Raw genomic sequence first — 12911 nt, forward strand, 5'->3', positions numbered from 1 at the left:
ATGCATTAAATTGCCTTTGGAACTCCCAGTACTAAAGCAAATAATAATTACAGTTTGTATGAAAATGCTCAAAACATATCAAACCCTATACCTTATATTTGAAGTCCTCTTGTTTACCTTATCTAAAGAGGATGTTGTTACATGCTATTGACACAAATATTAAAGATTCTTATATTTAAATATAATCTAAGCAAATATTCTCAGACTAAGCCTGATAAATCTATGGAATGGTAATAATGTTTAATATTTAATCTCAGGTGAAAAAAAAAGTACACCTTTAGGAACTATATCTATGAAGTTTGCTGTTCTTAATAAACTTTTATAGTTTCTGATTAGGACTTACATAAATGCACTGTGATGAAATTTAGTTGTTAAACAATTAACCTTGTACCATAGATAAACAATAAAGAGTGAAACAGATTACAAAAGTACTGCATGTGCATGGATGTTATTATTATATAAACATAGCTCCCCTTTACATAAGTTATTTTATGTCAAAATCAGCCTAGCCATTTGAAAAGTGAACTCTGAAGTCATTTGGAGGAACTTAATTCAATTTGCAGAGGCAATGACATTGCCTTGGCCCTATAGTTGGGACAAGTGGGGTAGTATGAGAGAGACAGCCAACCAGATGGTGAACCTAGAGACTCCGATTAGTGACATGGTTCCTGGCAGAAAACTTGTTTCAGAGAAAAGACCCAAAGGAAAATCTTTGATCCAAAAGAAAGATTTTGCTAGTAGAGGAAGGAGAGGTACCATTTATGAAATGAAAACATGACCTTGGGTTCTGAAAATAAAGAGGAGAAACAGAACAGGAATTTTTTGTTCGTTTGTTTTTTTTACTTTAAGAGTAGAGAGTAAAAGAGCATTGTTAATTTGGGATTCTAAATAACTGAATAATTTAAAATCATGCTGTGGGAATATTAAGAGTGCTTACCTCTGGAGAGGATTCCAGGTGATTTTACCTCTTTTGTTATACTTTATTTTTTATTATAACCACATATTTCTTTTGTAGTCAGCAAAAGACTTTATTTCAGGGAAGAAAAAATATGATTGGCTTGAAAGAGACAACAGAAGTCAGAGAGATTTTATTATAATTAGTTTCAAAGGCAGATATTTACTCATTACATAGTTTTCGTTTGGGGTTTTGTTTTTGTTTGGGGATTTTTGTTTGTTTGCTTTTGTTTTGCCTCACCTGATAGTTTGGCATTGTTTTATTATTTTATTTGTGGAAATGTGGAGTCAATTATTTCAGAGACTGAAGATAATATTTCATTAAGCATTGACAAGATGATTCCATGAAAAATTCCTTAGTTATAGATCCTTAATGCTCAAGATTAGTTTTTCTGTGGGCTATGCAAACTTAATAGCACCAACTTACAAATAAAATAGGGTAAGGAAGATCCAGAACAGATGTCAGAAACCCCTTCAGCACCTGTCCTACCATAGTCAACATGCCACAAATAAATCCTACTTACATTCACTCAGATCCTGATATACCTCACTTTCCCTGTCATAGAAGAGTTAAAATCACATTTTTAAATGACAAATCATTTAAAATAACCAAAGAGTGTGCACTATTTTATGTAGTTCAGAAGGAAAAATTTCTGTAAACCAAAAACTTCTTCAGCAATTTAAATAATCCCATAACTTATTTCTCATGTCAGATTTGATTTTTTTAATGAACATTTCTTCAATAAATATATAATCTATTTGTCTTTATTATGACATGAATACAGTAAAGTGATATGTACTACAACTGGGCATTAGGAACTCTTAAAACCTTAAAAGATTGTGATTCTATTTAAATTCTAATAGGTTTTTATTGAGGAAAAGATGTCAAATATGATTAAATAAACACAATTCAAAGAAATACCAACAATCCGAAAATGTCCTATAACTTGTCTGAGGTCTCAGAGACTGTGGACCTAATAAGTGTGGATTCTGGACCTGGGGTTGGCCTACGTCCTCAGTATTGTGAGGAGGCCACTGGGCCCTAACTTGGACGCCACTCTCCAACCTTGCTACTGAGAGACATTATGTAATATTATGTGCTCAAAGTGAAATCATCTTTATAAATCATTAAAGGAGAAAATGAAAAGTGAATTTTTATGTCACAGAGTGGCATTGCACAGTGCTTGCATACATGGACTCAGGAGACACATTGCCTGGATCCACTTACTAGCCATGTGACCTCAGCAACTTACTGAATCTCTTTGTTCCTCATTTTTCTCATTTATGAAATGACACTAGTAATAATACTAATCTTATGAGGTCATGTGAGTTAAAAAATTAAGTGCTTAGAACTGTATCTGATACATAGAAAGTGCTATGTCAAAGGAGTGCCAATGGGTCTTAATTTTTCCAGGAAAAATAATCTACCTTTAGCATATCATTGAACAATATTGTACAAAACTTTAAATTTTATGTATTGCTCAAATCCATCTAAATAAGTACATTTATAAATTAGGTGCTTAACTTTCAGTGGTAGTATGGTTTTCTTAATGGTGCAGCTAAGAAATCATATTCTTTACAGACTTGCATTTGTATTACAATCCTCTGAGGAAATATTTTAGCTACCTAGTGATGCAAAAGATGTACTAAAAGAAATCATGATTAAAATTTGTTGTTAAAAAAATGATGTAGCTTTATGTCCTTAAGGCATTATGGAAGATTAACTTGGAAAAAATATGAAAGAGAAACTTTCATTATAGTTTTGTAAAAGCCAGACTATCTTAAAAACATAATCAAAACTAATGTCATCACATTTATAATTTACGATAAAAATAAAATTATAAATGATTATGCTTCTTGAAGAGGGGCCCACTCAAATTATTAACAGACTGTAAAATGTTATACCAAAAAATCACTCATATTATCCTTTCAGTTTTAGATGATTTGGATAGCAAACTGGCTCAGGAACAATCTTCGAGCTCAGTGAATACCAGAACACCTATCAACTATGAATCAAGAACACAGTTCAGTCATTTTTACTCTGGTGGCAACGGACATGGTAATATCACAGGAAGGCACAAAAATCACTATAATGAAACTTCTAATATGTCTATCTATGACATCCTAAGACCAGGAACCCCTAGGGAAGGTTTTAAAACCTTTTCTCCTAGAACAAGGACAATTTATGATATGTACAGGACAAGGGAGCCCAGAGTCTTCAAAGAAGATTATGTGCAAAAGAATACATTTGGTAGTGCTTCTCTGTGTTTTGACAGCAGGCAACAATTAGCCTCACCAGCTACAAGGTACTTCACAACAAGAAGTTTACATTTTCCAGCCACAATTCAGAACAAGAGTGGATTTATACCATCAAGCCACCAGCAGAGCCCAAAGAGGACTCCTTTATCATCCATCATATGGAATAGATCAAATTCTTGTAGAGACAGGCAGAATCAGGAAGAGTTGAGGGCACTATCACCAATGGAAATTGACCATGCTGACCAATATATGTATCCCAAGTGTTCTCAGGAGGATAGGAGATATGAATTTTACCGTTCACAGGGTGTTTACAGAAGCTTTAGTTTAAATGCCCCCACGGATAATGCAATGAGCCCTGACCCATTTGAAAACTCAGAGAATATGCCATTCTACCATCAAGACAACCCATTTGCTAGGTCTTTCTTTAGCAATACCTTTGGACGAAGCAGGGAACAGAGATGTGGACAAAGTCCTTTTGGGGTACAACAGGAAGAATATTCTTCCTGGTATGGCTTTCATCAAAGCAGGAAACCATTCACTTCTGACAGAAACTTTGAAAAGATCTCTGCTGAAGCAAATAATGCAGCAACTGGTCACAGCCATAGTGTTTCTACTCAACACTGGGGATCATTTTCTCCCAGTTATGGAACAAACATTTCCAGAGACCAAGAAGAGCCACATGCTTGTCAGTTTGACTCTCAGACGCCCACAGTGGAGAACATGGAGGTATCACAAGGTAATGGGAACCGGATGATTCATTTCAGCACACCACATGTTTGCTCCATGACTGGTTCAAGCTACCACATCAAACCTGGTGGGTTAGAATGTCAGTGGGACAATTCTCCTGTAGAAGTACAAGTTAATAGAGAACCTTACTCATTGGGAATTGCTCAGACTCTAGCATCCTCATTCAGAACTTCCTTCCCCCAGACTCCTGATGATGAAGGGAATTCCGAGAATTCCAGCTTTCCCAGTCCCACAGTCACTTTGCAGAAAATTAAGCCTGCCTCTCCATTAAGAAGCTACACAGAAGTCACTGTGACCAGCAGTGATTCAGCTGATTCTCCACCTCTTTCTGAAAGCCAGCCGAATATCTTAGTCACAGAAGTGAATAATGAGAAAGACTTGATCGAATCTGTTTCAGAAAGAGACAAACAACTAAACAAGATGGATTACACAAACAGAACAAGTGAAGTACCCCAACCTGTTTCACAGACAATGATCTCTAACCCTTCAGCTGATTTTCAAAATCCTCTCTCCCAAGACTCAGACAAAAGCAACAGATTTGTTTTTAATGCATCTACCACAATAAATTCAAAAAAGTCACCCAGAGTCATTTCCAGAAAAGATATCTCTAAAATTCATATATCACAGAGAGAGAAAGCCAATGAACTACGAAAAGATAAGCTTTATACTGAAAACAGAAAACTTGGCCCAGCAACATCCTTTCCTTTCATTCAGGAAAGCAGAATACCATCATCATTTCCTAGCCCAAATCAGGAATTAACAGTAAGTAATGAAAGTACTTCAAGCATTATTAAAAATAACCACTGGAGCTCTGACCCTACTGATAATCAAAATGCACAGTCTCCAGAAAAGCCTACAATTTTAGGTACCGAGGAAGAACAATGTGCCAAAATTCATTCTACCAACCATAGCATGTCAGGTACTGGCCACAATATCCCATGTGTTTCTTCAGGTCTGTCATCAGGTATACTACCAGATTCCTCTCCATCAAATAATTCTTTCCTTGATGCACTGGCTGTCCCTTCCACTACAGTGTTCTTCAAGAAAATTCCTTTGGGCAAAGATCCATCTTGGGGAGAAAAAGAAGAAGAAGACACTGATAGCAAGAATCAGAATAATCAGTTAGCCCCAAGCCCCTCAGAAAATCAAAAGAGTGATGATAGCTGTGTGTCTGTACATAATGAAGTGGTTGATGTTGTCAAATGCCATGCACACCCTTCTTTCAGGGCAGCAAAGGGAAAAGGGAAAGTAAGACGACGTATATCCTATATTGAACAGTTAAGCAAAACACAAAGTAAATCAATACCCACAAGTGACAGCAGTAGCTTCATTGATATGAATCAAAGCAATTCCAAGGCTCCTGAGCTTCACACAATTTATTGTACCCTACCAAGAAAAGCAGCTAGTTTTCTCATCAATAGCAGGAAGTCAGAAAGTAAAATAATGGCTTCTTCTTTTAGGAATGAGCCACTTCCACTCCAAATCGAAAATAATGTGGAAGATCCAATAGAGAAAGACACATCGAACAAAATTAATTCTAGTTATTCAGAATCAGAAAGCAAATGTTCTAAAGTAGTTTCAGACTCAGTAGTACCTGAAGCCACAGAGAGGATGACAAACGAGACAAACATTGGATCTGCTTCCATTAGAAAAGGACCACTTCCATTCCTCATCAAGAGGGCTGTGTCATGTCCTTCAGGAGTATCATTCGCCTCGGTTGAAACAAATGAAAAAGAAAAATGCTTGGTGTCCAACATGGACACTTCTGCTGTAACACTAACACCTGGGGAGAAAACCATTAATCCTCTGGAGAATAACTCCTCTGTTAGGGATTCTTCCACAACCAGAAGACACCACCAAAAGGAATATTCTCAAGAATGTACTGAAAAGGATGGTAAAATTGCTTCCTCCAGTAAAGGTATATTTTCCCTTTCAAATGAAGACTCTTCACCTTTTTCTTCAGGTATGTCAGGGGAAAAAAGTGGGAAAACATTACACAAATTTAAGACTACTAGTATGTTTTCTGTATCTGGTGATGAAGATAATGTAAAATGTCTTGAGGTAGTTTCAGTATATTATACTCTACCAAGGAAACACAGCAAAAAATTCTGTAACCTCCTTCAAAAGTACACACAAAATATCAATTCACTTACAGAATCAACTAAATTGGAGACTGAAACATTGCCTAATGCTTTAGAAAAAGACAGACTCAGTTCTACACAAGAGCAGTCAGGAACACCCTCATCTGAAGATCTGAAGATGTTGCTCAGTTCTGCTCAGGAGAACAGCCTTTGTCTTTCTCACAACACTGAAAATGTGACTGTTTTACAATTACCAAATATTGGGCCCTCATTACAGGAAATGTCTTCTATTGAGGCAAATGTTTCTCTTCATAAAGGAGAACCTAAAACTAGAGAGATTTTCCCAGATAACTTAACTAAAATACCTCTAGGTGATTCACAAAGCAAGAAAGACAGAGGGAAAGAATTGCAAAGTGAAACCCTGTGTACTTCATCAATGCTTCAGGAAAAAAAGGTTACAGAAGAGAAATCTGAAAATTGTCAGAAATCCATTAAATCAGGCAACAGTGATCCTTCTAATCTTCCAGCCAATTCAGAAGAGAATGTTGAAAATCCCCAAACCAGAGTAAGTTCTGGGGAGTGTGCAGGTGGTGGTATAGCCATTACAGCTACCGGAAGTAGAAAATGTCTTCAGAAAGATGTCACAGTCAAAGCTAAAGACGATGGATTTCAGCCTAGGAAAGTCAGAGGGGAAACTGGAGCAGATTTCAAAAAAAAGACTGATAAATCACTTTCTGATTCAGAAAGCCAAGTCTTTGCTCTTATTCCGGCTTTACGTAAACTACAGCTTGATGAGGGGACTTGTACAGGTGAACGAGATTTAGACAATTTGCATTCTGAAACCAGAGAACCACCTCAAAGAAGTCAGGAGGTAAATTTGACAGAGAACAGCAAGGCTAAAGATGAAATGGAGAGGTTGGCAAGGGATCAACTTTTACTTCCTGCAAGAAGTAATAAAAATAAAATCAATTTAGGTGACCTAGAAAAAGGGAAAAACAGATCATCAGTTAAGCAGAGAATGGTACCCAAGTCCAAAGCAAGCAGAAAATTTCCAGCTAAAGATTTAAGCCCCAGAAGGCATGTAGCTACTATCTTCCCTCAAAGTGGGAACAGCTCTGACTCTCGTGATTTATCTCTTGGCACACCAGAGTGCAACCCACTGTCCTCTGAGCCTATTCCGAAGTCCACAGAATCCACAGATAACAGGCTAAGTGTTGATGGAATGGATATGGGGAAATCAAAGAACCCCTTCCATGTTACCATAACATCCAACAGAGAAGCTTGTACACACTTAAACAATCAGAAATCTAACAACATCTCAGGACCACATGAGAATGAGTTTAAAAATATCTCAGAATTACCACCAACCTATGAGAACTCTAAAGATGTAGCGGTAGCTCAAATTTTGGAAAGAGAATCAGGAACCCTGGCCCAACCCACATTCACCAGCCTAGGGGAAGCCAGCTTCCCTGACCGTCAGAGGAGACCGAACCCTCATATTCCGCTGAAGCCTGCAGAGAAATCCACAATAAGCACCCCACTGGCCAGTTATCAGCAACTACAAAGGAATGCTGTATCTCTGGAGTGGGAAGCTGAGCCACAGCCCTATCGTTCAAAGAGTTTAAAAAGCGTAAGTGTGCGCGGTGATCTGCTACGCAAAAGTCATCCTCCAAAAGCCAGGGGGCGCCATTTTTCAGAAGGCATTTGTATTGACAATGCCCTGAGCCAACTGACCCTGGGGGAGGAATTCTCCAACAGCGGGTACAATCGAAGATTCAAGTCTTTTTCTGAACTTTCCTCCTGTGATGAAAATGAAAGTTGGGCTTTGTATAGCGGCAGGACAAAAACAGGTCCCAAATCTGCGACATCGATATCCAGACCTATCGACTATGGGATTTTTGGAAAGGAACAACAGTTGGCTTTCTTGGAGAATGTAAAGAGGTCACTCACACAAGGAAGATTATGGAAACCAAGTTTTCTTAAGAACCCTGGCTTCTTGAAATATGATATAATTAACCCATCTAACCCAACGGAGTCATCAAGCTCAAATTCTCCCAGCAATCAGATGCCAGAAGGTAGCTTATCTCTCAGCGAACCACTTAATATCTATGAAGAGGACCCAGTAGACTCAGATTGTGACACAGACACAACCACAGATGATGAATACTACCTGGATGAAAATGACAAAGAGTCAGAACTGTGAGGCTTTTTCAAGAAAATGCATATATTTTTCACCAAAAGTTTATAATGGCAATAAAGTATAAGTGTGTATATCCATGGGAATGACAAGTATAAAAAAGATCTATTTGGGTAGTACCGGCTCTGAAACAATCCCCCCTTCCACAGCCTACATATACACTTCCTGAATTCTAGAGCAGTGAATTCTTGTTTTAAAGGATTCTCTGCTCTCCTCTTCCTCTGTATATACCCTTGGCTTTCTGCTCTACTTTTTCTTTAACTTTATTCACACCCTTCATTGTGATTTACAACCCTAATATCTCAGGCATGTACAAAACTTATTAGTTACCCAGCACAATTGCGACACTGTATTGCTTCCTCTGGTGCACACCCCCATACTCATAATATTAAATAAAATGTAAGGATAACGACAGAGGAGTAAATATTATCATCCTGTTTGACTCATTGACATTTAGGAGGTTTAGGGTTGGGTTTTTTGTTTGTTTGTTTGTCTTTGTTTTTGTTTTTTTCCTTTCAACCAAATATAAGGGAATTTTCATAATGGTGTCCATAGTGGTGCCAGGGAGCTACATATTTAAAGTGCTTATTGAGATTATAGATGAGGAACTGAATCCCCAGTAAGCCAAACGACACTAGTACGCCTAGGAATTCCTTTGAAATGGTTTGTAAGAATTGGCTAAATTGCTAAGACCTGCATTTTAATCAAGTCAAGGACTCAAGCCAGGAACCTGGGGGTACAGAAGGTGACTTAGCCACCGAATTTCTGCTTGGGAAGGAAATGTAACTGAGGAGTGGAGATAGATAGACACCTCTTCATGAGACTGACATCCTTACTTCAGCTCTCTGAGCAACTGGTTGTTCCCATCTATCCAGAACTCTCCATTTTTCTATTTTCTTCATTTTCTATTTGGGGCATTTTAGTCACAAGTACCAAGTGGTTAAGTAGCCTTGGTCAAGCCCCTAAAGTGCTGCCAAGTCAGATCTGACACCCGGAAATTCACAGGCTTCTTTGCCAGATCATTTACCAAACCCTTGGAAATAAGGCATTGCTTCTAAGGGTTTATCCCTATGAGTCTTTCAGTAATTTATCTAAACTAAATAACTTCTCATATCCTTTGATAACCTGACTGTCTTAACCCTTTAGTTGCCATGCAGAACTGGGGATTTCTCTCCTCCTACTCAAAATAAAGACCAAAATAATTTGCTAAAACGACAGAAAGTGTGCCATCCTGGATCTTAGGCTTGTGAGGGTCAACATAAGGAGATTTCATCTTGTTTGGTTTATATTTGCTTCCCGAGCTCATTTTATTTACCATATTTCTCATCTAATCTGTTTCTTCCATTTTTCTCACCTCTCTGTTTTATCCATATAAGTTAAGGATAATGATAGATGTTAGTGAAGTGTATAAAGATTTGGAACTGATAAAATTCAAGAAAGAACTATATTATCATTACCTTCTCAATCATTGCCTTGCTCAGAAGCAAGACACCAGGGCAAGTTTAAGTCATTCCCGTGCCACTAGAACTATGAAGATGTGGTAACCAACATGAAAGCTATTCCTTAAAGCTGAAAATTGATTTAAACTTCAGACCCTGACCAATCTTGAACTCAAAAAGACTGATAATAGAATTTTAAATTGACTCTTTTGAATTTTTTAGTTTAATTTTGTACATAAAGAAAAAATAAAAATTGATTTTTTGTTTTATGTATGTTTGTAAATTCTACTTTCCCCCATTTTCTATTTATCTAATTTAAGTCAAATTTTCATAAGCCATGACCTGTTTTTTATGTCATTTAAAGATATGCAGTTAATATTTTAATATTAAGATTCTTGATTTTTTTAATGATCAGCCTGCAAGTTCTATTTCAGCAAATACTCTGAGTCTACAAAAGGTGAAATAAAACTAGCTCATTTTTCACTGAATTTAGGCTATATCAACATTAATGCCCTTGACATAGGTAAGTTAAGGTGAGGATAAACAATGACTTTAGGGCCCTGATTCTTTGCACGAGAATCTACTATATCTGAATTCAAAGGTAACTGGTGGTCAGTGCTCACTTTCACTGTTTGTAATGTTTGCCTGTTGGCCTGGCTCAAGAATCGAGAAAACAGAAAATCCATTAAAATAGCACCTTCTCTAGTTTTATACTTTTATAAAACCCTTTGTGAAAGAAGTATGGCTAATTTCTATGTATTTTAACGTACAAATTGCTGCATTTTAATATTTATTCTTGGTATAGCTATATTAATTTGTAATAGTCATTTTTATATTCATAACTTGTTTTCTAAAAGGTATAGTCATTGTTAAAATAAATATTCACATAAATGGAGTAAACCATGAGGGAATCAATACTAATAAGTACCTGGTAAATTAAAAATTTGTTTAGATAATGGACTTCAATAACCATAAATTTTACATGTAAAGTCCACTTAAAAGAGGGTTTAATGAGATTTTTTTCATTTTTAGAGACTTTTCTTCAAATACCTTACCCTTTTACATTGTAAATACATTGATATTAATAAAATTTCAACTGCTACTAATAAGGTTTTGGCTAAGATAAGCTCTTAAAAGCTACTTAGTGTAGGAGGTGACTATGTGACTGTATGGAGGTGGTGAAAGAAAGTTCACTTAGGTTATGGCGAAGATGGAAATCAAATTGGAAAATCCACACCTCCATAAGAGTAATATATTCTGTCGATTGGTCGAAGGGTTAAAGAGGCCTAATTGCTAAGAGTTTATTGTTAATAATAGTAATGATGCTTCAGAATATCCCATTTAAATGTACAGTATAAATATGTAAATACTTTACTTTCCGAGCAAGTTTGTGATGCATTGCCACTTAGAGTCTCTTTGTGACTGGCACTTCTGTGTCCTGAAACAAATAAGCCTTATGCACTTTTGTTAAAATGTTGTTAGATAATCCTTTTATGTACGGGTTCTCAAACCCATTCTCTAGGTATGGAATGTGTTATAAGACAAAGTGTAAATTTAAAACAATGCCTGTGTTGAAATAAATGATTTAAATAGATGAACTGCTTGACTTAGTTTTTATTCCCATCTTCAAATGATGATTTTTAAGTGTGACCATCTCAAGAAAAATACAGAAAAGGTGAAGTGGTACAAAAGTATTCAAACAAATTTTCCTGGGGGCTACTGAATGAGATCAGCTATATGAGCAGTTTTAAAACACAGTGACTTCTCTCCTATTTGTACCTAAAAGCAAGCAACCAACAAATGGAGATCAATGTACTTGATTGCCTAATAGAGGAGGAATAAATAAAGTCTGGCATTTCTCTGAGAGTTCCCACATTTAGAGGAAGAAGGAGCTACTCGGAGTTGTGTCATCTACTTGCTCAGTAGCACTGATGAAAGATAAGCAAATCTTTCCAGTTGTAATATAAGACATGCAATGTTAATTCCTGCGAAATAAATTAATAGAATTTATCTCTTCTAGAAAAGCAACCTAACCCATTTTTCCGCCAAGAATAGGAGAGTGTCATCTTGAATAAGGGCAGTATTTTATTCAAAATATTCTTACTGTCCTTTATGAAAACTTAAAATACATTGTATCAGCTGGGATTTTTAGTTGTAGACAATATAATCCTCTCTAGATGGTTCAAGTAGAAAAGGATTTTTTAAAAGCGTATACAGTTCGCTCACAAACACATTGTTAGAGCTGAGGAAACAGACATTCAGCTGAAATTCCAGGACCAATTCCTAAAGCCATGCCACAGAATTGGATTACTATGGGAGCTGCTGTCTCTGTTATGACCAGGAAGATGTAAAATCAGGGAGTTGAGTGAGCCAATACACTGAATCACCATATTCATTTGCCCCAGAAATTAATAAAAATAAAAGCACTAGTATGTTTAGACTTTATACATAAGAATTTTTCTTGTTACAATGTTCATTGTGGCAAAAACTAGAAACAAAGTGAATACCTAATAAAAATTATTAAATATACTGTGGAACACACACATATGCAATATTATGAAACCATTAAAAAGAATAAAATAAAGCTATAATTTGAGTTGGAAGAATTTCAGTGAGAAAAGCAAAATCTCATTTTTGGAAAGCATTGACTAAAAAACTGGCATACGCATGCATGTATACATATGGAGAGATACATACTAGGCCATTAATGTTGGTTTCTTTATGTCTAGGGAATGGGAGGCAGGGGTGGATGGGGGACCGGGAGGTATTGGAGAGTGTGTCCAAGAACAGCAGAAAAGAGAGGAGGTACCCAAGAGTCCCTCCAAAAAAGAAACTGCAAATACACACATATGTATGTATACATAGAAATAGATGTGTGCATGGAATTGTGATTATATTATGCACTTAAAATTATACATCAGTGGGTATGCATATAAAAAGTAAAAGATGAGGGGGTGGCTCCATAGTGTAGTGGTTAGCACATCTGCTTTACACACAGAAGGTCCTGGGTTCGTGCCCTAGGTGCGCCATGTCAAGGCCAGGCCCCGGAGCGCATGGGAGGAGGTGCTCCGCCTTCAGATATCCAGTTCTTAAAGGGAGATGGCAACATTTGTAGGTCAGGGGGGGAGGGCGGAATTAAAAGAGGGAGATAAACTTACAGATAATTTTTAAAAAGATTTACTATCCAGAGAATATTAAATAAATTAATTTCTTTTTAAAAATTAAGATTTGTAC

General features: G+C 36.6%; 1 protein-coding gene across 8 annotated transcripts in view; it reads left to right on the forward strand.

Annotated features, from left to right (window-relative positions):
• Window positions 1-12195, forward strand: part of EXPH5 (exophilin 5) — a 73415-nt gene extending 61220 nt beyond the window's left edge. For all 8 annotated transcript variants that reach the window (XM_016160575.2, XM_016160574.2, XM_016160576.2 and 5 more), the window contains one exon: window positions 2888-12195. In XM_016160575.2, coding sequence (XP_016016061.2) covers window positions 2888-8244 — 5357 coding nt within the window. In that variant the 3' untranslated portion in view covers window positions 8245-12195. The remainder of the gene's footprint in view (window positions 1-2887) is intronic.
• The last annotated feature ends 716 nt before the right edge of the window (window positions 12196-12911 follow it).

The sequence above is a fragment of the Rousettus aegyptiacus genome, unplaced genomic scaffold (genome assembly GCF_014176215.1).
Source record: "Rousettus aegyptiacus isolate mRouAeg1 unplaced genomic scaffold, mRouAeg1.p scaffold_m13_p_5, whole genome shotgun sequence".
NCBI lineage: Eukaryota > Metazoa > Chordata > Mammalia > Chiroptera > Pteropodidae > Rousettus > Rousettus aegyptiacus.